Source organism: Octopus bimaculoides, chromosome 2, assembly GCF_046866305.1.
Source record: "Octopus bimaculoides isolate indiv1 chromosome 2, ASM4686630v1, whole genome shotgun sequence".
Taxonomy (NCBI): domain Eukaryota; kingdom Metazoa; phylum Mollusca; class Cephalopoda; order Octopoda; family Octopodidae; genus Octopus; species Octopus bimaculoides.
The window spans coordinates 17,276,602-17,304,523 of record NC_142929.1 but is presented as its reverse complement, the minus strand read 5'-3'; the positions used below and the strand labels follow the sequence as shown (position 1 = coordinate 17,304,523).

Genomic DNA, 27,922 nt, shown 5'->3' with positions numbered 1-27,922 from the left:
ATATATATATATATATATATATATATATATATATATATATATATATATATATACACGTTTTGATAGACGCGTTTTGACCTTGTCACTACACAGTAATTTCCCTTTGTTTTTAACGGTCATTTTTCACAGGAATTTTCAATTGGCGGGATAACTGAAGAGATATTGGCGTGGGCTCCCACCCTGGCATCCAAAACTCGGAGTTTTATCATGGCTACTGAATAGGTGTCACATATTTTTACAGATATATATATATATATATATATATATATATATATATATATATATATACATGTCTCTTAAAGGATAGAGCTCAAAATCAATGCATTGAAGATACTTTATTGCAGCAACAATTATAATAACAGAAACAACCACAATAAGCCAAACCTATGCACATTTCAATAGGGTATCCCGGAAAAATAAACCACATCATAAGATGTCTCGTAAAATATTGTAACAAATTACAACATATTACAAATTTCTGGATGCGTTTGATGTACCTATGGGTAGCTCAGATTCGGCCCAGGTTGCCGATGTGGTTTGTTCCTTTATACTTGATGAGTTAGCTGATCAATTCCCAGATATCAGAGGGGGTCTGTATAGAGATGATTGTCTGCTATTTCTCAGAAATAGTTCAAAACAGCAAGTACAAAGGATAAAAAATAGATTAGTTAGATTTTTTCACAGAATGGGAATGGATATTATTTTTGAGGACAATATATCTGTAGCTAATTTCTTAGACGTTACGCTTGATCTGCATAATAAATCATATAGGCCATATCATAAACCTTTAACTAACCTGAGGTATATCAATAGATCTAGTAATCATCCAAAAGCAATAACAGATAACTTGGTCCATAGTATATCTTTAAGATTGTCCAACCTGTCTGCAAATAATCTGGTTTTTGAAGATGAGGCAAAGTTTTATAACTCCGCTTTGCTGGAAGCAGGATATAATGATAAGGTATACTATATTAAACCAGATTCTGCTTCCTCTATTGAAGATGTTAATAATAATAATATTAATAAAATTGATAATGTGAATAATAGCAATAAGGGTAGTTATAAAACTAACAATAATAATAATAATAAGAATAATAAGAATAGTGTTAACCCATTCAGTAAGTTAAAGCATAGGCCAAGATCCAACGATAGTGTACCAGGGGCTGAAAGTAGTAGGCTTAAGTTTTTTAGGGATAATAATGTAGGTTGTTATTCTAGGAAACAGGATAGTCTATGGTTCATCGTCCCTTATGGGAGGCAAGTAAAATCAAATTTAGTTAGTTTATTCAGGAATGTAGTTAGGAAACATTTTCCAATTAACTCGCTCTACTATAAGGTTATTAACGAGCAAAAGGTAAGGTTCGGATTTTCAAACACCAAGAATTTGACCCAAATTATCGCCGCTCATAACTTTAAACTTTTATCCTCAAACTCTAGTCATAGTTCTGTTGACATAAACACAGAGGGTAATAATAATAATAATACAGGCAATGGTCGAGATGTTAGTCAAGACCAAAAGGATATGGATAATACCACTAACTTTGGTAATAAACTAATAGAAATATCTGAAGATAACCCTAATAGAATAAGATTCCTTAGTGCAAATGCTAAAACTAAAAACATTGTCTATAGGTGTAATGTTATAACGAATAAGAAGATTTGGAGTTATATCGGGGCTTCGTCACTTGAGGTCTCGAAACGAATTTCTAATCATTACTCATCCTTTAGGGATAGGAGTAAGCAATGTAGTACGGCGCTTAGTAATTTAGTTTGGAAATTGAAAGATGAGAAAAAGGATTACTCCCTTGAATGGTTGTTAGTAGGCAAATCGATGCCGTACGACAAGGGTAAAAGTACTTGTTCGTTATGTAACTTGGAATTATTTTCCATACTTTTTTCCAAGGGTCACCTAGTTAATAAAATAACGTTTAAAGCTTACAGATGTCTACATATGTATAGACATACGTATGCATTTTATAAATAGGAATTACCGGAATGTGTATAGGCACAAGTTCGAAATTAAGGAAGAGGTATATTCATCTCTATATATCTTACTGGAATTAGGTCTGTGGCGCAAATATATGAGTGTATATGTATATGGGTGTAGGTATACATGTGGAGACACGTGAGAGTGTATGTGTGTATATATGTATATATGAGTGTATGGAGACGTATGTGTATGTGTGTACATGTAAACATGTAAACATATATAAGCTTGTGTGTGTGTATGTGCATATGTATCGATGTATATATGGAGGTATAGCTATATGTATGTATGTACATATGTACGCATGTGTGTATGTGAGTATGTATGCGTATATATGTAAATGTGTGTGTGTATCTGTGCGCGTTTATGTGGGTGCATGTGTATCTGTATGTGTGTATATGTATATGCATGCATATGTGAGTGTATATATGTGTTTGTGTGTATATGTGTTTGTGTATATAGTTATACATAAAAAATACATATAAATATATATTGGTGTGTGTATCTAAGTATAGGTATATGTGTGTGTGGGTGTAGGTGTGGGCATGTGGGTGGTGGTGTGCGGTGCGTGGGCGTGGGCGGGTATAATTAATGAATTAATTAATACACTATCGTTATAGGAAGATCCGATAGGAAATCTTGATGTACATGGGGGATGAATTTTTGGCAAGGGATTTTTACGCTGTAAACCGGGCGGTGTACGTCGCTCGATTTCGGTTGACTGGTTTGTTTACATTCTGTAAGAAAATAACGATGGTAGGTTGTGTGCCGTCGATTATTCTTTCACCCTCTTGGATGATGTGTGTGTTTTGCTAATAATAGTATTGGTGATGGCAATAATGCGACCCTGATGAGATGGAGTATCCAGAAATTTGTAATATGTTGTAATTTGTTACAATATTTTACGAGACATCTTATGATGTGGTTTATTTTTCCGGGATACCCTATTGAAATGTGCATAGGTTTGGCTTATTGTGGTTGTTTCTGTTATTATAATTGTTGCTGCAATAAAGTATCTTCAATGCATTGATTTTGAGCTCTTAAGAGACATGTATACATATATATATACAAAAACTCAACTGTGAGTTTTTGGCTAAGACTGTTAACAGATACTATATATTTTGTAAAATTTGTTTTATAAAAGTATATATTTAATATATATATATATATCTTTGTATACATATATATGTACGTACATATATATGTATGTGTGTATATACATACGGATACCTACTGGCTCACACACGAGCAAGTGATCCAATTTAATGCTGAAAAATTTCAAGTACTGCGCTATAAGATCACAAATGCTCAACATCCGGCATTTACAAGACCTAGAGGTACTGCAATCTCGGAGTCAGAAACAGTGAGAGACCTGAGCATCAGTATGTGTAACGATGCATAATTTCACATGCTCGTTACCAACTTGGCAGCGAAATACAGACAACTGGCGGAATGGATACTAATGACATTCAGGACAAGAGATCTGGAAGTCATGTTGACTCTATGGAAGACCTTTTCCCTCAGCTGCCTAGACTACTACTCTCAGCTGTGGTAACCACACAGTGTCAAGCTAACAACGGAGCTTGAAGCAATCCAGCGTCACTACAATAAAAAGATTGCTACAGTCCAACAGATGAACTATAGGGAGAGGCTGAAAAAACTACGACTCTACTCCCTATAGCGCAGATGTGATAGATATGTTATAATTTACATGTGGAAAATACTGGAAGGGCTAGTACCCAATTTTGGCATCAAGTGTTATATGAACGCTCGTACTGGACGCCACTGCATAGTACCGAAGGTACCGTCCATTGCATCTAATTTTAGAAGCAGGTACTGCAATAGCCTTGGGTTCACAGGACCCCAGCTCTTCAACGCTCTGCCAAAACTATTGAAGAACTTACACGATATAGATGTGGAAGTCTCCAAAAAGAAACTGGACACTCTCCTGTCCACAATACCAGACGAACATGAGGCACAGTTGACAGCAGTGACAAATTCCATCATACACCAGATGGGAAATCGACAATTTTGATGGGATCGCATTAATCGGAGGTGAGGAACCACGGAAGGATTGTGGAGAGGGTACAAAATTAGAGTGAAAAATCATATATATATATATATATATATATATATATATATATATATATATATATATATATATATATATATATATATATATATATATATATATATATATATATGTATATATATATATATATATATGTAAATGTATATGTATATATGTATATGTGCATATATATACATTTATATATATATATGTATATACATGTATATATATATATATGTATATGTATATATATACACATACATATAAATGTATATATATATGTATATACATACACGTATATATATATATATGTATATATATATATATAAGTCAGTAAATAGTGGGGTTGTGTTAACCGCACGTGGAGAAATAATAGGAAAATGAAAAAAAGCCAGAATGCTGAACTGGGAGCATAATTTAATAAAGATTTTTTCTAACCGGTTTTCATTGCGATGAAGCAAATTATCAAGAAGAAGGAGAATGAAAATGTTTTTTTACAAAGAAGTACAAAAAAGTACAAAATGAAGAAAATAATATATAAAACAATAATATATAAAAAAAATAAATATACCCATACATTATATTGTCTTTGAGCTTTTGTAGTTCAATAGTAGTTCATGTATAAATTGGTAGGAAAAATAAGGATGCATGAGAGTTGAGAGTTTTGTTAGGTTTAAAAAAAAGGGTTAAAAGTTTGTGTTAAGCAGGAAATGTGGTGTCAAAACAGGAAGTGTGTGTAAGGGGAGACAAGTGTTTTTAGTTAGAGTTATGAACTCTTTTTTTCCAAACAGGAAGTTTGTGTCTGTTCATAGAGAAATAAGGTCACTGAGGGGTGTGTGTGTTAAGAAATGGTTGGAATTTCTCTATGAAAAGATTCTCCTTGTTGATTCTTTCTTGTGTGGAGATTCTGTCTTTACATTGATAGAAAGGGAATATAATGAATTTAGGGTTTTTGTTTCTGGCGCAAGAGTCTATGTGGCCACTGAGTGGAATTTGGCGGTATTGAGGGAGGTTTATTTGTTCCTTATGGACAGCTACTCTTCTACGTAATGGGAGGCTCGTCTGTCCGATATAGAAGTTTTGGCAACCTGCGCAAGTAAGGACATAAATGAGGTTACTCGAGGAACAAGAGAAATTGGTTTTAATTTTAAACTTTGTTCCTCGTTTGAAGGTAAATTCAGAGCCTTCAAGTAGGTAGGGGCAGGTGCCACAATTAGGGCGTGCACATTTTTTAACTGATGGGGGTGGAAGTGGTGTATGTAGTTTGGAATTGGTTAATAATGTTTTCAAAGATTTGTGTTGCCTTTTGCATTTAAGGACTTTGTGTGTATTAATGATATTGTTCATTTTCGGGTCTGTGGTGAGTAAGGGGAGGTTTTGTTTAATTGTGGTGAATGCTTCGATGTTATTGGGGTTATGGGTGGAGATGTATGGAAGTATTTTGGGGTTGGGTGTGTTATTATGTTGGTTGGTTTTTAGTGTGTTTTTGTCAAGTTCCTTGGCACGTTTTATTCCAAGATCTATGAGTGTGGAGGGATATTGGCGTTGTAACAGTGTTTTTTTGAGATCTTGTAAGCGTATTTCTCGAGTGGTTGGGTCAGAGACAATGGTGCAAATTCTTTTTAGCTAAATTAAAGGGGATATTTATCTTGGTGTGTTTTGGGTGGCATGAGCTAAAAAGGAGGTATTGTTGTGAGTCTGTAGGTTTGTGGTTTGGTTATTAGGTGTTTTTATGATTAAGAGATCAAGAAAAGGGAGATGATGTTTGCTGAATTCCATAGTGAATTGAATGTTGGGATGTATGTTATTAAGAATGGATTTGAATTCTAGAAGTTTTTCATAGGGTTCATTCCATATGATGAAACAATCATCCAAATATCTTTTCCAGTTATCCATTAAAAAGATGTGGAAAAGGTGTCCAAATTTCTGACGTGAGGTTTCATATAGTGTTAATTCAAAAAAACCCATTATGAGGTTCGCAAGGACTGGTGCAGCTTTAGTACCCATCGCGATACCACATTTTTGGCGAAAGTATGTGTCTGCAAACAGGAAGTAATTGTTGGTCAGAATGAACTTAAGTGATTCTATGATGAAAGTTGTGTTGATGCGATTAGGAAATGTTTCTGGGTGTTTGTGCAGCCAGAATTTAATTGCCTCAATCGCATATTCATGAGGGATATTTGTATAAAGGTTGACCACTTCAAAACAAACCAAGAGTGATTCCTCGTTTGTTGTTTTCGGGAGGTGATTGAGCATGTCAAGATCATCTCTGATGTAACTTTTGATGTGGCTTAGGAAAGGTTTCAAAAGAATGTCCAAGAAATTGCTTAAGCGATGTGTTTCGCAGGAGGTGCCTGCTATAATGGGTCTTAGTTTTAAATCTTCCGGTGCCTTGATGTTGATGTAGATTTCAGAGGAGAGTTTGCAAGCTTCGGTGATGGATTTGTTCTTATGGATTTTAGGGAGGCCATAGAAGAGGCTGGGCTTGCATTTGAAATTAGTGATGTAATCTTTTTCTTTGTCCGTGAGTCCTTGACCTTGCTGGAGTATAAGGGTGGTGAGGTTTTTGAGAGTTTTTTGTTGTTTATAGTTGGTGATAGTTTCATAGAAGGAGTTATCGTTTAGTAAGGAGAGTGCTAGGTGTTTGTAAAAATCTGTGTTCATTAGGACTACAGTACTACCTTTGTCAGCTTCTTTGATAGTAAGGCTTTTGTCCTGTTGTAAGTCTCTTAGATTTTTCCATTCTATGCTATTAAAGTTTGATTTGACCTTGGTTTTAGGTGGGGTAAAAGGGAAACTCTGGATGTGGTTGCAAAAATCATCCAGTGCTTAATCCTTCCTTTGGAAGGTATGAAGTTGCTTTTGCTTTTACTAATTGAGTCATCCTCATTGTTGAAGTCTATGAAAGCTTCTGTTAAACGAAGCTTTCTGCAAAATTCTGAAATGTCATCCTTGATCTCAGGGGGGTTGGGTGTTCTTGGGGTGGGTGTGAATTTTAAGCCTCTGGCTAGGCCACATAGATTCTTGCGCCAGAAACAAAAACCCTAAATTCATTATATTCCCTTTCTATCAATGTAAAGACAGAATCTCCACACAAGAAAGAATCAACAAGGAGAATCTTTTCATAGAGAAATTCCAACTATTTCTTAACACACACACCCCTCAGTGACCTTATTTCTCTATGAACAGACACAAACTTCCTGTTTGGAAAAAAAGAGTTCATAACTCTAACTAAAAACACTTGTCTCCCCTTACACACACTTCCTGTTTTGACACCACATTTCCTGCTTAACACAAACTTTTAACCCTTTTTTTTAAACCTAACAAAACTCTCAACTCTCACGCATCCTTATTTTTCCTACCAATTTATACATGAACTACTATTGAACTACAAAAGCTCAAAGACAATATAATGTATGGGTATATTTATTTTTTTTATATATTATTGTTTTATATATTATTTTCTTCATTTTGTACTTTTTTGTACTTCTTTGTAAAAAAACATTTTCATTCTCCTTCTTCTTGATAATTTGCTTCATCGCAATGAAAACCGGTTAGAAAAAATCTTTATTAAATTATGCTCCCAGTTCAGCATTCTGGCTTTTTTTCATTTTCCTATATATATATATATATATATATATATATATATATATATATATATATATATATATATATACATACATACATACATACATACATATATATATATATATATATATATATATATATATATATATACATACATACATACATACATACATATATATATATATATATATATATATATATATATATATATATATATATATATATATATATGTACTATAGCCTCGGGCTGACCAAAGCCTTGTGACTGGACTTCATACACGGAAACTGAACGAAGACTCGTATATTTTTGTATATTGGTGTGTGTGAGAGTGTGTTTGTGTTTGTGTGTGTATGTGTGTGTGTGTTTGTACTCCCATCATCGCTTGACAACCGATGTTGCTGTGTTTATGTCTCCGTAAGCTAGCGTTTCGGCCTAAGACACCGATAAAATAAATACTAGGCTTACAAAGAGGTCACTTTGTTAGACTAAAAGTGGTGCTCCAGTATGGCCGCAGTCACATGGCTGAAACAAGTAAAACAGTAGAAAACTATACCATTTTAATCCCGAGCAACTCTGTGTATATCTACTTGTATATTATATGATTTTAAAAAGTTCTCTACGTTAAACACTTCATAGTTCTCTCTCTCTCTCACTCTTCTTCTCCCTCCGTCAGTCTCACTGCACTTCTCATTCACTGTACCTCCGCCTCGTTCTAAAAATCTAAAACGTAACGCGTGAACGAACGAATAAGTAAAATTATATATATATATATATATATATATATATATATATATATATATATATATATATATATATAATACAAAGAATATATATACATGTATACACACATATATGTACATAATTACATCTACATGTGTATATATATGCATATCAGGGTACAGGACGTTAGAACAATGAACTACAGACAACGGAACGAACTCATAGGAACGGAAAGCCACTTGGAATATCCCTTCATCAGCTGTCTCTGTTCCAACTAGACGTTTCGAAGATAAGACAGAACGTACTCAAGAATAGTCTCTTCCTGAGTAGTGGATCAACCCACTACACAGAGGATTCCAAGGTGGCAAACACAAACCAAGACAGGAAAAATTGGACAGTGAAAACAACATTCAAAAGCCGTACGGCCAAACGCGAATCTGAGGTAGAACGCTAGTAGTTCGTCTTGCCTTCACAGCGGCTGGAGTGAAAAGAAAGTTGACCACAGGTCACACGAGAGCAGAGAGGATGGTGGAGGGAGGAAGTGGAACAAGGAGGAAGGGACAGAAGGGTATAGCAGTGAAGTAGAGGCCAGGACAGAGGGATAGATAGAAAGATAGAGGAAGACAGATAGATAAATAGATAGAGAGGATGGTGGAGGGAGGAAGTGGAACAAGGAGGAAGGGACAGAAGGGTATAGCAGTGCAGTAGAGGCCAGAACAGAGGGATAGATAGAAAGATAGAGGAAGACAAATAGATAAATAGATAGAAAGATAGATAGATAGATAGACAGATAGATAGATAGATAGATAGATAGAAAGATAGAGTCACGTCAGAATAATAATGTAGACTTACTTGCAAAAAAGGACGTGTGCGTTCAATAATGTAATAATACAAAGAATATATATATATGTATACACACATATATATATATTGGAAGGTTTGGAGGTGATGTACAGAAATTATATATATGTATGTATGTATGCATGTATATATGTATGCATGTATGTATGTATGTATGTGTGTATATAGACATATATATACACACCTCATCCCACCACACCCCAACACACTCCTACTCTACCTTCCCACTCCACCTCATCCAATTCCTTACACCCACCACCCACCCCTACCCACATACCCCACCCTACCCACAGACACCTACCTCTACCCCACCCTCAGCCTAACGCACACTCCACCCATGCCTTCCCCACCTCCCAACACCCTCACATCACACCACACCAATACCCTCGCATCACACCACGCACACACTACAACTGACCAACTACTTTCTCCCTTTCTCCCTTCCCCATTTTCACACTACATACGTCAAGATCACCAGCATTCTACCTCCCACACACAGCCCCTCGTTCCCGATCACCGTTTGTTATCTCCCCCTTTCTTAGCTCTCCTGAAATAAGAATTTCTAACTTCCGGTCAGCCATTGTTATGATCGGCCATTATTATGATTGACCGTTGACTGAACACTATTCAATTTTTTTTCTCCGTGTTTTTCTCCTTGTCTCCGTATTCTTTCTGTTGAAGAGCGTAGCTCGAAACGTCAAAGACTTTCCGTATTCCCGAGCGTCATACTAATATATCCTTTTGTTATTTACACCACCTGTCCTCGTCTGTTGTTATTATTTGTATATTCTCCCATATATATATATATATATATATACATATGCGTGTATATATATATATATATTTTTGAACTTTTCCACTTTTGTAAACCTCCTTTATCATCCTTTTTTACCTTACTTTCCTTCACCTACTGAACACTATTCAATTTTTTTTCTCCGTGTTTTTCTCCTTGTCTCCGTATTCTTTCTGTTGAAGAGCGTAGCTCGAAACGTCAAAGACTTTCCGTATTCCCGAGCGTCATACTAATATATCCTTTTGTTATTTACACCACCTGTCCTCGTCTGTTGTTATTATTTGTATATTCTCCCATATATATATATATATATATATACATATGCGTGTATATATATATATATATATATATATATATATATATATATATATATATATATATATATATATATATATATATATATATGAGTGTGTGCATGTGAGTGTTTGTATGTGTGTGTATGTATATATTCGTTTATTATTTAACTTGTTTCACTCATTTGAGTACAGCCATCCACGAACGCCGCCTTTAGTCAAACAAATCGACCCAGGACTTATTCTTCGTAAGCCAAGTACGTATTCTATCGGCTAAGTTTCGAGGACATAAACACACTCACACACACACACACACACACACACACACACACACACACACACACACACACACACACACACACACACACACACACACACATATATATACGACGGGCTTCTTTCAGTTTCCGCCTACCAAATCCACTCACAAGGTTTTGGTCGGTACGAGGCTATAGTAGAAAACATTTGCGCAAGGTGCCACGTAGTGTGACTGAACCCAGAACCATGTGGTTGGGAATCAAGCTTCTTACCACACAGCCACTCCTGCGCCTGTAACTGTTTAATGATAGCTTTATTCCCCTGCATGCAACTAACTTAGAGTTTTGTAGGCACGTGACATGAGCGTAGGGCTTTAGGCTTCTTCCAAATGGGACGAATGTCTCTTCCTTTCAATATTGAAACGTTAGCACGCCGGGCGAAATGCTTAGCGGCATTCCGTCTGCCTTTACGTTCTAAGTTCAAATTCCGCCGAGTTCGACTTTGCCTTTCATCCTTTCGGGAGTCGATAAATTAAGTACCAGTTGCGTACTGGGGTAGATCTAATCGACTATCCCCCTCTCACAAAATTTCGGGCCTTGTGCCTAGAGTAGATAAGAATATATATATATATATTTATATATATATATATATATATATATGTGGATATATATATATATATATATATATATATGTGTGTGGTCATCCCCTAAGTTCTGTCCGATTTTACCTGTTTTAAAATTGAATGAAATTTAATAGTATTTTAGAATGTCTAATGGAATTTAAAAATATTTTTATGCATTTGTGAACATTTAAACTAATTAAATATTATTTAACAGAATAATAGAATTAAAATTTCTTTGATTAAAACCCTTTCTAACATAGAAGTATCCAAAGAGCATTAAAGGCACATAATGCTTTATGAGTATAAAAAAGGAAACTGCAGCCGAAGCGACTCGAAACATACACTGAGTTTATGGGAAAGAATGCTTGAATGAAAGAACTTGCAGAAGATGGTTTGCAAAATTCAGAAGTGGAGATTTCAGCCTTGAAGATGAAGATCGAACAGGACGTCCAGTTGAGTTTGATGATAAGCTCCTTGAGGCATTACTTGAAGAAAATCCTGCATTATCAGTTGAAGAATTGGCAATAAAGCTTAGCTCAAACCATACAACTGTTCATCGTCATCTTCAACAACTTGGAAAGGTTCCTAATCTTGGAAAATGAGTGCCTCATGAATTGTCCGAAAACAACCGCAAATCCTGTGTTGACCCTTTTTGGATAGACTTGTGACTGGTGACGAAAAATGGATCTTGTATCGAAATGTTAAACGTCGTAAACAGTGGCTTGGTAAAAGGGAAAAAGCTCAACCACAACCGCGAAGGGAACATCATGGGGAAAAGGCTCTGCTCTCTATCTGGTAGGATTGCAAAGGAGTAATTCACTTTGAATTGTTACCACCTAATGCAACAATCAATGCTCAAGTCTACTGTCAGCAATTAGAGCGTTTGAACCAAGCTTTAAAGTAAAAAAAGGACCCACTTTAGTGAATCCAAAAGGAGTGATGTTTCATCACGACAATGCGCGACCCCATACTGCAAAGATCACATCAAAGAAGATCGAAGAGCTTGGTTGGGAAAAAATTCCTCATCCACCTTATTCTCCCGATCTTGCTCCTTCAGACTACCATTTGTTTCGTAGTTTGCAGAATCATTTGGGGGACATAAATTTCGCAAGCCAGGAGGAGGTCGAAACTGACATTTCAGAGTTCTTCGCTTTGAAACCAAAAGTGTTTTACATTGATGGGATTAAAAGCTTGTAAATAGATGGAAGGAAGTCATAGATAATCAGGGAAAGTACACTGATGATTAAATTTCAATTAAATATAACATTTGATCACTTGTTTTCTTTATTTAAAATTCGGACAGAACTTATGGGATGACCTGATATATATATATATATATATATATATATATATATATATATATATATATATATATATATATATATATATATATATATATATATATATATATATATATATATATATATATATTATTTTATATTATATATTGTATATTATATTATATATTGTATATTCCATATTCTATATCCCACATTGGTTTTGCAGGAATATAAATAAAACATAAAAAACAGACAGTGTTGGAACTCTTTTAAACAAAATAATATATTCCTCTATATACAATCATACAAAACCCCTTTTTTTGTATTTATTTTTACTCGCATATATATATATATATATATATATATATATATATATATATATATATATAGATATATGTCTCTCTGGGAGATTTAGAAATGGATCATTTCTAATTCATATATATATATATATATATATATATATATATATATCACCCCGCTTCCTCACACGGTTGTGACTATACCACCCAATCTCCCCCTGTCCGCCGCTGAGCGCTCGCTCCTTGGTAGGGGCCTCCGCTTCACGCCTCTCACGCCCCACTGTGACGAATTCGGGACTCGCACTGATGTCAGCCAGTTCCTGCGCCGCATCAAACTGTGCGCGTTCTTCCATACGTCAACACAGCGTCCCGACAATCGGGACTACTTCTCGGACCTGGGACGCCGCCCATCCAACTGGACGCCGCCTCCAGGCCAATTCAGTAGCCTAGACTTGTTCGTAGATGACTGTAAGGCGTTGGTCGAGCGTTTCGACTTTAAAAAAAGACCCCTCCGGGCCAATCTCACCCGGGCCGAATCGGTCGCCCTCCGCAATCTCCGCCGCCGTGACGACATCGTCATCAAGCCGGCGGACAAAGGTGGAGCAGTGGTGGTGTGGCGCGCGGACCTTTACAAGGGGGAAGCGCTCAGCCAGCTTCACAATCCCCTCTTCTACCGCCTCCTCCCCTCCGACCCCACCCCTTCTACCAACGGCTTGTGTCCTCCACAATCCATGACCTCATCTCCTCCTCTGCTCTCCCCGCTACCGCCACCAACCTCATCGTCCGCACACCTCGCACCTCCTCCATCTACTTCCTTCCCAAGATCCACAAACCTAACAACCCTGGCCGCCCCATTGTCTCTGCTTGCAATTGCCCCACCGAACTCATTTCAAAATACCTCGACCATATCCTATCCCCGTTAGTTGCTGCCCTCCCATCCCACATACACGACACCAACCACGCCCTTCGCCTCTTCAATTCCTTTTCTTTCCCTCCCGGCCCCTCACACCTCCTCTTCACCCTGGACATCAAATCCCTATACACCGTGATTCCACACAACGATGGTCTCTCAGCCCTCCAATACTTCCTTGACCGCCGCCCTGAACCCACACCTAGCACCCCTACCCTGCTTCGTCTGGCAGAACTCGTCCTCACCCTCAACTGCTTCACGTTCGCCGGAGATACCTACCAACAGGAATCTGGGGTCGCGATGGGGACGAGAATGGGGCCCAATTACGCCAACCTCTTTGTTGGTTACATTGAGGCCCAAGTATTCTCCCAATTCTCCGGTCCGACCCCGGAACTATACGGTCGCTACATAGATGACTGTATAGGAGCCACCTCCCTCTCCCGCGAACAGCTCTGCCTTTTCATCTCCTTCCTCTCTAACTTCCACCCTGCTCTTGACTTTACTTCTACCATCTCTGACACCTCTGTCAACTTCCTCGACATCTCTCTTTCCATCAACCCCCCCTCCAACTCTCTCACTACCTCCGCCTTCTTCAAACCCACTGACTCCCACCTCTACCTCAACTTCTCCTCCTCCCATCCATTCCACACCAAACGAGCCATCCCCTACTCCCAGTTCCTCCGCCTCCGACGTTTGTGCAGCCTGGACCAGGATTTCGAGACCCAGTCCCAGTATCTTGCTCGTCTGTTCATGCATCGAGGATACCCCTCCCACCTTGTCCAATCCGCCCTCGCCCGCGCTCGTCGAATCGATCGCACCACCGCCCTCTCTCCTCCCCCACACGAATCCCCTAACCGTACCCCCTTCCCACTCCGTTTCCACCCTGCCATCCTACCCCTTCGTCGGAGGATCCTACGGGCCTTCCGTCGCCTCCAGCTCGATCCGACTACCCACCCCATTTTCCCCAACCCACCCCTATCCGCTTTCAAACGCGCCCGCAACCTACGCGATCTACTGGTCCGCAGTACCTTCTCCTCTTCCTCCCCACCCCCACCCGGCTCCTTCCCGTGCTCCAGATCCCGCTGTCACACCTGCCCCTTCATCACCAACACTACCTCTGTCACCGGATCGAACCTACAAACACTTCACATTCCACACAGTTTCACCTGCACCTCCTCCAACCTTATTTACTGCATCAAATGCACCCAACTCTACGTGGGGCAGACGGGCCGCCGGCTGGCCGACCGTTTCACCGAACACCTAAGGGACGTTCGGCTAGGTTCGGACTCCCCCGTCGGCCGTCACTTCCAACTGCCCAACCACTCTCCCTCTAACATCTCCGTTTTTGGCCTCGCCCTGCACCATGGGTCCACTCCCTCGCGACTCCACTTGGAGCAACGCTACATTTTCAACCTTAATTCTTCTTTCCCCTTCGGACTCAACGCAGCCCTCTCTTCCTTATGACTCTCCCCTTTACGTCCCTGCAACACTTTATTTTATTTTTATTTTTTATTTTTATTTTATTTTATTTATTTATTTATTAATTATTTTTTTTTACCCTCCCTCGTCCCCTTTACATTATATCCATTATTCTCTTGTTATTACACTCACTACTTTTTTCCACTTTTTATCTCACCCACGCACACATACCCACACACCTTACATATATACCGCCCACATACATGACAAACATACATACGCGTCCTCACACACACATAGCCGAACGCACATATATACACACACACACACACCCATATATACGCGCACGCCTACATACACAGCCGCATACACATGCACACACATACACACAGGAGTGCACACACAAAGTAACACACATACCTGGCACACATACGCACGCACACACATAAACACACACATACACACCCCTCACATACATAAAACCACACACACACACACACACGTACACAACACACATACACATATACACACATGCACACATACACATATACACACATGCACACACACCTCTCACATACACAATACTCACTCACATACATAACACACACGCACGCACGAAAACATACACAATATACACATACACGCACGCACAAAAAATATACACACACGCGCACACGGAAACACACATAAACACACACACACCCGTACCTAACACTCACAATCCCACACACACACGCACATCCACACACATACACACACACGCACACACCCACATACACACACACACTTCTCACCAACACTACACACTCACACAGACACGCATGCAATCACACACACATGGGCATAAACAACACACGCATATACAATAGCAAACGCACGCACACACACGTACACAGCAACGCACATACACACAACATACACATACACACAAACACACACGCACGCACAGAAAACATACACATACACACACGCGCACATACAAAATACACACACACACGTACACGTACCTAACACCTACAACCCCACACAAACACGAACACACACACACTCAAATAACCACCTGTTGACCTTCTACCTACACTGTCTATAGCGTTCACTAACCAGTCCTGCTACTAATTTCTTCCACTACGTCATACACACACACACACACAAACACACTAACAGATAAACCACCAAACCATGCACACACACACACACACACACACACACACATACATACGCACACAAACGTTCTGTTATCACACACACACTCGCAGACTTTCGCACACGCACAGATATTCATCTCCCTTTTTCACTCTCCTATCTTAGAAAGAACTTTTCCCCCACCACCTCCTCTTCCGGTCTTTTCATAATGTAACCTCGTGGGCATCGGTACCATTTTCCTCTTTCTCCGTTCTTCCATTCTCCTAACTTTCCATCTTTCCGACGAAGGGCTACGCCCGAAACGTCATACACTCTCTCTTTCCTTTCCTGAGCGTCCAATAATACTATCCATATCACGTCCTCACTTTGTTGTTTTTTTGTTTTTTTGTTATTGTTTTTTTTAACTATATATATATATATATATATATATATATATATATATATATATAAGGTTTAGATTTAGATTCAAAATTGAATATGGTACTTATGTTTAGGCACCACTAGCCTGATAGCCTTGGCTATGTCAAGATGGATTTTTATGTATTCTTCTCCCCACTTGGATTTGAAATGTTGCCACAATTATAATATGTCTATTCTACTGTAATTTTCTGCATTTTCGTGCAGCTGAAGATTGCTCTACATATTGCATTTAATGTAATGCTCGCATTACTTAAATAAATGGAGTAGCATGAAACGTGCGTACTGCAATCATCTTTAAAATCTGTGTTGCTTATTTTGATTTATATATATATATATATATATATATATATATATATATATATATATATATATATATGTATGTGTGTATGTATGTATGTATGTATATATGTATGTATATCGTATACATGTTTATATATTCTTGCAGCTGAAACTGTCACAACTGAAGTTGTTGTCAAGACGGAAGAGACAGAAACGACAGAAAATACAACGACGATCGTCGTTCCGCAGCCAGAGGAAAAAACTGTGGTACAGGTAACCACTACGCAAGAGACTGTAACTGTGGAAAAGACTGTGGACGTTGAAGGCAATGGAAGTCTCGAAGAGGAAGTAAAACTGGAAGAGAAAGAAAATGCTGAAAATAATACAAGCGGTACGCAGAAGGCTGACCTCCATATCGTCATTAACCAAGAACCGAGTTCGGCAGAAGTTCAACAGGTTTGTCTGTCTCTTATTTTTCAACCTTCCAATAAGGATCTTCGTAGTTTTCGTCATTCTTTACAGCGATCTTTCAAAAAAACAATTCAAATATATCATATAGATGTAATTTTTGACGCTGTGTCCGAATTTGTAATTCATTTATTCTAGAAAAATTTTCCAAAAATGTTACGGGTGTTCAAAGTTTGATAATTTTTAGAATTTTCGGCCAATCAGAAAATAGCGCGTTCGTAGCCTCTTCCATCATGGGGATGGGGTGGGTGGATGGCAGCGGCATGTCAAAACATTAAACTAGCTACGGTAAACGGTGAAAAAACATTAAAACATTCGCGAGCAAATTAAATATTTAAAAGCTACGAACAAACTAACATGAGTTGCTAGAAATAACAGTCAAAACATTAAAATATACACGAGCAAAGTAAACAGTGAAAAACATTAAAACTTTTGCGAGCAAATTAAATATTTAAAAGCTACGGGCAAACCAACAGGAGTTGCTGGAAATAACAGTCAAAACGTTGCTTAAAACAGACATTTATTAGTAAAAAAAAACCTCAAGAACGAAAGTTTGTATTACATTCTATGATTTTATAAAATAAACTTTCTCATATCTCCTACACCACATAAATTCACAAAGATAAGAGTCAACTATGGAACAGTGTGTCCCACACCGGTGTTTGTTTCTACGCTTTAAAGATGCCCAGGTACTCTCAGTTTGTTGATTACACTCAATTTAGTGGTTACATTTCTTGTGCGCATGCACAACATCTTTGGTTATTATAGAAACAGTGTTCTTCGCAATCAGCTATGCAACACGTGGTGCTTCTTTGCTTTGATTACTTCGCCATAGTGAAGTAATCATATTTGCTTCTGATTGGCTAAAATACCCACATTTTGAAAATTTTTAATGCTAATAACTTTTTAATTGTGGATTTATAGAGAAAATGAACTTCATTTTCATAATTAGTATACAAAACTTAATCTATATACCAAATGTGAAAACAATTGGAACAAAAATTGTTAAACTGATTTTTGAAAATAGAAATAATATATTTCTAAATCTCTCATTATTATTTCTATTTTCAAAAATCAGTGAATGTATTTCACTTGAAATATATATGTTTTCAAAGGCGGGTAGGTATCGACAGGTAGCAAGCCATGCTACTCCAGACTGATGATGAGCAATGACTCTGAAACTAGTCTCTGGATGCTGGTTTTGCTGGGTAAAGGTGCTTGCCTCCACTTTGAAAACGTAAGGACACAGGAAACGTGTCAAGTCCAACAGGAAACGGTGTTTCTTAGGGCTAAATAACAGTAGCATTCTTCCCTTTTATGGGACTGTCACATTAAGTTGACAACATGCTATCACTTTCTCTCAACGACTTCTGGTGGTACTTGAAAAAGTCGTTAATTCCTGACCTGATACGAGAAGCTGATTAATATTTTCATTAAAAGTTCGATTGATAGAAATGTCAGAGATAGTTTACGATTGCCTACAGCAATATAGAAGATATAAGCTGCAGACTTCACACATTGCTCTTGATTTCTGAACGTTGCCTCTCATTTATTATGGCATGCCTTTCTGTCACGAAAGCTTCTGTATTCAATGGACGATGCTGAATACATTTGTCAAATGCTAAAGTCACAATATTTTCGGATCTTCGCGTTCCTTTGATAGCATAAGCATTGGTGTTAAAGGACCTCTAACTTGGCCGTCAATTAATAAATGTCCATTGGTTGCTGTCGATAAATATTCCCGTTTCTATTTGCCTTTCCTTGCTGCAATATTTCTTCATTGAGTGTCATTGTTTACTTGACAATGTTATTGTCTATCTTCGATTTACCTAGACATGTCTGTTCAGGTTGAAGGACGTGTTTCATGTAATCCAAACTGAAGTCTTTATTGTATGATAACGTGTTCCTGATGAGCCACTCGATCCCATACCGACCTACTAGAATTGGACTATTTAAATGGAAAATTGCGTCAGTTGTGGAGTTTAAACTTTTAGCAATACTCATGTAGCAATCTTTTCTAACTGACCCCTTATATTTGGTGCTATTCTTGTAGACTTCCACAAACTTGTCGTTTAATGAACATCCCTTTCCGTCCTCGAATAACGATTACAAATATGAATATGTTATATTAGTTTTCATTGCGAGAAAACTTTCTGCTGAGGAGGTCGATCTTTTAGTGAATTAGGTTAAATGAAATGAATAAAATAAAACAAGTTTAATAATCCACGATACAGACTATCTATTAACCTACGATTCATTTTCTGAATGGTCGAAAAGATATCGTACCAGTTATAGGCTTATATATATATATATATATATATATATATATATATATATATATATATATATATATAAGGTTTATCAGAAGATACTCCAGATAAATGTGAGATCGAGTATATAAAGAGAATGCTCTAATTGGATGTAATCAAGATTCTTGAAAATCGCCTTGATTTGTGTCCCATGACTTGATAAAGTAACTACGCCACCCGATCGATGAAAATAACGAACCTTAAACTTTCTACTTGTCTTGAAGACTAAATGATAGACAAGATTATATTTAAGATATTTTGAGATATTCTTTTAATGATTTACCCATTTGGTAATGAACTTTGTTCAAATAACACTATGCATGTATAGGTTTGTTTCTTTAAGGAAAAAAAATGAGATAGTTGAGATTCTATAAATGTCAACTTTGCTTTTTATCCTTTAGGGTTTGATTAAATAAAGTACCAGTCAAGTACTGGAATCAATTTTATTGACTCTTCTTCGAAACTGCTAGCCTTATGATTAAATTAATAACAATTACAATTGCAATAGAAATGATTGAACCTTCACGAGATACTGTACCTGTTGCTTGCGGCTGCAGCTGCAGTTATTATACTTTGTAAACTGCTATTTCTGATAGCTGTCAGTAAATCTTTTAGTAAATAAATAACAATAATCCCTCGCCATACTGCGGTTCACCTATCGCAGTTCATCTATCGCGGTTCACCTATCGCGGTTTATTATTTAAGCTTACGTCGATTCCTCTGTGGTGTTGTTTTGCATTTATGATAAAATAAATATATACTAATTATAAAAATAATTAAAAGATATATACAGTACAGTGCTGTTTCTACTTCACGGATTTTCACCTATCGTGGGGTTTTTGGAACGTAATACACGCGATAGTCGAGGGATTACTGTAATAACAACCCTAGAGAAATCAGGACTTGATTTATTAAAAATTCTACAGTCTTCTACCGACAGAACTGTCAGTAATAGCATTTTGTAATGTCTGGTATCTTGACGCTTGTTTGTGGGGGCCTCCTGACAAAGTACTTGCAATTGAGAGGCCGATGATTGAGGAACTTGATCGAAGGGGCCTTAGCGTTAACAGTTTCAAATACGAGCTCTGGCTCCTCAATCACCCAGCTTTACATCAGCAGGCTGTAAACCTGTTTACAGACTCCTTCCTCTTTATTGTAAGTCCGTTTTCATCAGCGTAGTGCTCTTTTGGAGCCCTAATTACTGACTGAGCTTTCGAGTCCATATTTCGATCCAAGATGGCTGACCTTGAGCAACTCTTAAAAAATCTTGAACGCCACCCAGGTTTTTTTTATACTTAGGAATTACTCGTTGATTCCTAAGTTATTGTAATTTCTCAGAGTTAGTCCCTCTTATAGATTTTCATCGTCTCTCCATGTAGTGACGACCTAATCTTTAGGAAACTCGAATGTTTGGTCAATGTCAGACTCTCTCCAGAGTCCCGCGACCAGACAGCTTTGCCCAAACGCGTTGGGAGTCTAGTCTGCGCAAGTGCTAATCTCTATCTCATCCTTGTTTTCTTTCCTCCATCCATGCTTTCTCCCCTTTAATATGCAACGTCCTCTCCTCTGCAACATGGATTAGTTACAATAGGGAAATGGATGAAACTCTGTTACAGTGGAGGAAGCTGAGTTTGTCAGTTCCTGTTATAATTGAGGATAAACGGATGGAGAGAGTATGGGAAAATCTGCTCTCAGGTGCCACTTCCAAATCTCTCCTTGATCAACCTGATCAAGGAGTCACCTACTTTCTGCTAGTATAAAATTCTTGGGGGACTGGATTGATGCCGTACCTGTGGCCAACATTGGTGGTCTACTCAGTTTAGATGAGCTTCGCATCCCCATCGCACTCAGAGTGGGAACCGACGTCTGTAGGGACTGAGATGTCACTTTGGTAGGCCTCTCAACTCCACATGTCTTTACTGTCTGTCTTGCCGCCTAAATACTGCTCGTTTCGCTCGTCATACCGAGCTAAACTTAATCATTAAGCTGGCTCTGGTTCTGGTTAATATCCACCCCCATTTCAGGAGTCGGCAGGGTTATATAGAAGTGGTGGGAAGAGACCAGATGGTCTTATCTTCTTACCCTCAAAGAGGAAGGCTGTCTGAGCAAGGCAAAAGGATCTGGACGACCACTTACATCGGAAGAGACGGTCGAGCGGGTGAGAGGTAGGTGTTTCATCTGGGACGTCACAGTCTAATACTCCTTTTCCCCCTTCCACATCCTGGATGCTGCGGTAAACGGGAGGGTCACTGCTTCCGTAGTCGAACGGAATCCTGAAGTACCTCTTCCAATTTGTGGAGTCTCTGAGACTTTTCGAGGGGTTGGGCTGTTAACAGCGAAGTTCTTCTCATCGTCGGCGGCCCACCTTACCGAGATGTCAGGCGATACCCATGAGGTGGTTTGGCCGTTCCAACACCTTTGCCTCGCCGTTTCCCATTGTAATGCCTCGAGCATGTTGGCTTGCTTCAGTAGGTTCCCTTGAACCTTGTGGTGTGCGACTAATAGAGGCAGTTGATATTGCATTGATGTTTCATCCTTTTTTCTTGTTTTTCTTTTGTAAAATATGTTCCTTTTCACTGAATTATTGCAAATTGTAACAAAAAGAATTTATTTTAATAAGATAAGTGTCTCTTTGTATTTATATGTATATATACCTATTTTCTATTGCCTTTTTTTTCATTATTTTATTTCTTAGTGGTTATAATTATTTTCTCCCTAGATATATGTATTATACTGTTTATACATAGCAAGTGACTGATCTGAGATCGTGTGCGGAAAAAAAGAAACAATTGCAGCGTGGAAGGTGTTTATAAGCCATATGAGAACACACAAAAACCGTTAGATTCACTTCAACATTTAAATTTAATTTGTCAAAATATTTTCGTCACTTTGAGACCGCGACCTGTTCACTGATATATACAGGGTGTTTCAAAAAAATTGACATCATTTGAGATGTAAATATCACAGAAAGTACATAGTCAAGGCAAATCAAACTAAACTGATTTAATGTTGAGCAGCATAAAATTTATTCCTCCAAATTTGAATGAGAAATTCAAAGGTATGTCGATGCCATGAACAATTTTACATTAATTCCGTGAAATATTCATGGGTTCTGCTAGTTTGAGTTCATGAAACGTTATGTCATGAGATTATTGCAGAACACAGATTTTTACTCTCACCTGATGAGCTAGCTTAATATCTGTATTGATTTACAGATTGTTTATGTTAATACAGGCATGTAAGTGATTTACTTAATATATTTGCATGCTTTCAGTTGCGAAACAATTGTTATAAGAATTTCCAATGGTTGAATAAATTTTATATTTTTTTCCTCTTGCATCATACTATATATTCTATATGTTTTATAGAATGATACAATAGGGAGGTTTTTTATGAGTACCACCAGATTAGTTGAATCCATATATATATATATGTGTGTGTGTGTGTGTGTGTGTGTGTGTGTGTGTGTGTGTGTGTGTGTGTGTGTGTGTGTGTGTGTGTGCGTGTGCATGCGTGTGTGTGTGTATACCTATATATATGAACCATAAAAGTCAGGTGGTATAAATATATTTATTTAACCACCTATCATCTTTCAAAATATAGCCATTTCACAGCTTTCACGATGTGATTATAATTCCGGTGTATAAGAATTATTTTGAATATCTGTACTAATATGCATGACACACATTATACAATACAAGTGCATATTTACAAATCTGTGCAGATAAAGAAAGCTAGCTCATCAAATCATTAGAACATCACTGTTACACCAATTCTTCAACTCGTATGTATGTATGTATGTATGTATGTATGTATGTATGTATGTATGTATGTATGTATGTATGTATGTGTGTATGTATTTATGTATGTATGTGTGGAGGCACGTGGCTTAGTGGTTAGGGTGTCAGCATCATGATCGTAAGATTGTGGTTTCGATTCCTGGACCGGGCGACGTGTTGTGTTCTTGAGCAAAACACTTCATTTCACGTTGCTCCAGTCCACTCAGCTGGCAAAAATGAGTAACACTGCGATGGACTGGCGTCCCGGTCCAGCTGGGGAACACATACGCCATTGAAACCGGGAAACTGGGCCCATGAACCTGGCAAAGCTTTTAAAAAAGGGCGCATTTATTTATTTATTTAATTATGCATGTATGTATGTATGTATGTATGTATGTATGTATGTATGTATGTATGTAACCTTTTTGTTATTTTTACAGAACATGGTTGCAGAAGAAATTAAAAAAGAGAACAATCTACTAAAAGCTATCCTGGTGACTGTTTTCTGCTGCCTTCCGTTAGGAATTGTGGCCATCATTCAAGCTAACAAGGTTTGCTTTATTTTCTTGTCTATTTTATTCTTTTATGAACGATTTTATTATATAAGACAAAAACAATTGCAAGGAAATTTCTATGTTGTTGCTTGACCCGTTAGAAATGTCAACCAAATTATCCCTCAAAACGTTTTCTTCCATCCTATCAAGGAAAGAGTGCATTGGGTAATCTTTTATAATTTATCGTTTACTTCTCCTGGCCATGTTGGAACATTGCCTTGAAGAATCTTAGTTGAGCGAATCGACTCCAATACCTATTCTTTCTAAGCCTGGTACTTTTTTCATCAGTTTCTTTTGCCGATCTGCTAAGTTACAGAGATGTAAACACATCTATACCAGTTGTCAAGTGGTGGTGGGTGACAAATACAAACACACAAACACACACATGTGTTCGTGTACACACACGCACACACGTGTTCGTGTACACACACGCACGCACACACACACACACACACACACACACACACACACACACACACACACACAGAGGGGATGGGGACATATGAGTAAGATTTACTGCATTTTTGACTTATGGAAAAAATGTACTTTTTGCAAATGTTCCCTATCATACAAAAGCTGTATGAGCTAAGCAAATGACCTTCTCTAAATACATTAAAAAACATTATAGCATATTCAGAATACAATTTCAGAAAATTACCATCGTTCTCGTTGAGCTGGGGCAAATTTGCCACTTCACCTCTCCAGAATTACATTTGAAAACAGACTCATACACATCAGTATCCATCCTCAGACATCAGAAAAATCAGAAATGCAACAAAAATTTTAAATATCTAGATTAAATGAAAGAGGCCCATAGAAAAGTGGCACAAGATAAGAAATTAATGAAATTTGACTAAACCTAAAAAACTCATCATAAAATATTCTTTATAGCTTTTTAGCAATTTACAAGAGTGGTTCTCCTCCTGATATATTTTTGCTCCATACAGTAAAAGAGAAGAGATTATTGGAATTTGTCATTACTCATTTTGCCCCATTATAGGCATTTTTTTTCTTTTATTTTTGAAAATTGAAAACAAATTGGATATTAGCGTGGGAAAAATTACTTGGAATCCAACGGAGAAAAGAATACTGAATGTTAAACACCATAAATTATCCGGGTATTTCATTAGTAACCTCAATTACAATTGGTTCAAGTTGAACAAAATTTTATTTAAAAGTGCACCAGTCATCTGACCATGCCTCAAACTCTAAACTTCAACAACAACAAACTATTTTTACTCCCCAAGATGATGCAACAATACAAAATGACAAAGCAATACTTACAATATAATAATTTCAAAGAGGTAGGGAAAATACAACAAAAATCCCAGAATGACTCATTTTGCCCCGTTTACCAACCCCCCCTCCCATATATATATATATATATATATATATATATATATATATATATATATATGAAGGTTACAATTTTAATATCAAAGATTCCTATGGATCACACAGGTTGTAATCCTTTGAAACATATGTAGGAATAAAGTATGCAATTATAACATGCGTTTTCTCCATTCCTTAAATTCTTAAATATACTCAAATACCCAAAATTTCAAGGAGTTCCTGCCTTAAAAACAGGAACTAAACCACAGTTATTTTGTGTTCTTTGCTACATTGGTTTCTATTAACCCATTTATTCTATCAGAAGAATTTTTATTCATTAAGATAGAAGAAATACACATAATTATATATTTTAAACAGGTCCATAATTAAACCTGCTACCTTAATAAATCCCAAATATGGAGTTATTCAACATCAACGCATCACTTAAGGACATACCCATTCCACCAAAAAATACATTCCTTAAGCAGCTTATCAGTAAGACAAACTCTTTTATAAACCGAGTGAGATGGATAACATACTTCTTCGATAACAAGAATGACCTACAAAAAAACAAGGACCAATATTCGGATTTTAAAAAACTATTCAAATCTAAGAACTACCCACCAATTAACCCAAAACTTAAGCAATTCGAAGAAGAACTGTGGTCAATAGTGAAAAACGTGAAGTTTCAGAAATCACCATTAAGAAATAACCACCTCAGATACCTAAACAACTTAACGAAGGAAATAAATAACATTAACGGATTACTAGTCAAGTCTGACAAAACAGGAAATATGTATAAATTACCTAAGGAACATTACAATGATCTCCTAAAAAGAGAAATAGAAAAAACTACCGAATCACAAGTAAAACAACACTTAGGAATGCTAACCTTGAAGGGAAAAAATTATGGAGGAATATGATTTGCAAAAAAGAACTGAACCCTTAAACCCAAAACAACCCTATTTCGTTTTAAAAGACCATAAGACAAACTTTTGGAATAGCCCTAAATTACGTCTAATTTGTCCATCCAAATCAGATATTGGTATCCTTAGTAAAAATATACTTGATAAATACATTCCCACTTTAGTTAACAAATTAAAACTTAGTTTATGGTCTAATTCTTTGCAGGTAGTTGACTGGTTTCGCAATATTAACAACAAAAACAATGCCAAATTTATCCAATTTGACATTTCTAATTTCTATCCCTCAATTAACCCCATTATTTTAAATAAAGCACTTTGGTTTGCTCACAAGAAGGCGGGTATGCCTAGAGACGAATTTAAAGTCATTAAAGCAGCTAGAAATTCCATAATTAAGTTTAATAAAAAACTATGGATACGTAAGGACACCCCAGAAGGATTCGACGTCCCGATGGGAAGTTCCGATTCAGCTCAAATAGCTGACTTAATATGCACATACATTCTATACGAATTAGAAGACCAATTCCCAAATGTTAAGGGTGGTCTATACAGAGACGATTGTCTATTATACTTAGAGAACACCACAAATAAAAAAATACAAAAAGTTTAAAATAAATTAGCTAGGTTTTTTAGCAGAATGGGCTTTGGTATAGTATTTGAAGATGAAACATCTATAGCTAACTTCTTGGACGTCACTTTAGATCTACACACTAAAACATTCTTCCCGTATCACAAACCCTCCACTAACCTAAAATATATCAGTAAATCCAGCAATCATCCAAATTCAGTAACGAGAAATTTGGTCAAAAATATTTCTCTTAGACTATCCAATCTTTCTACGAATGAATGCATCTTCAATAAGGAGGCTGAATTTTACAATTTAGCTTTATCAAAAGTAGGTTACAGAGAAAAGGTTAATTATATAGATTCTAATTATGAAACCGATATGAGTAATAATAATATTAATAAAATAATATTTTTAATAGCAATAGTTATAATGATAAAGCTTTTAATTTAAATAATAACAATAAATACGAAGATAACCCCAACCATACCTAACGATAGCAACAAGATTAACATCCTTTCACGAAATAAGGGAAATAAAAGTCAAATAAAACCTTGTCTCAATGATAATAATAAACTAAGACTATTTATAAACAATACCGGAAAACATTCTAAACCAGAACCTAATAAATATGTCTGGGTAGTTCTTCCTTACAGTAAAAATGTAAAATCAAACTTGGTATCCCAGTTCCAAAACGCTATAAATAAGAACTTTCCTAAACACTCTCATTACTCCCAAGTCATAAATACACACAAGGTTAGATTCGGTTTCTCTAACATGAAGAACATTTCGCAGATAATATCTGCACACAATATGAGGCTTTTGCATCCACTAGAGAGTTCAAACAGTAATATCATTGAACCAAACATTATTAACCCTTACCAAAATAACAATAATAACACTAATAATAATAATATAGGGAACAATATTAATAACACGACACATAATAGTAATAGTCATAACAACAAAATCATTATTTCAGAAGTCAATTCCAAAAGAATTAGTTTTTTAAGTGAAAATGTGAGACTCAGAAACACTATCTACCAAT

At 36.9% G+C, this 27,922-nt stretch overlaps 1 protein-coding gene across 2 annotated transcripts in view; it reads left to right on the top strand.

The window, feature by feature from the left end:
- LOC128250329 (uncharacterized) overlaps positions 1-27,922 on the top strand; it is a 54,554-nt gene that overhangs the window by 18,091 nt on the left and 8,541 nt on the right. For both annotated transcript variants that reach the window (XM_089341401.1, XM_089341393.1), the window contains exons 2-3: positions 17,111-17,400; positions 23,941-24,051. In XM_089341401.1, coding sequence (XP_089197527.1) covers positions 17,111-17,400; positions 23,941-24,051 — 401 coding nt within the window. The remainder of the gene's footprint in view (positions 1-17,110; positions 17,401-23,940; positions 24,052-27,922) is intronic.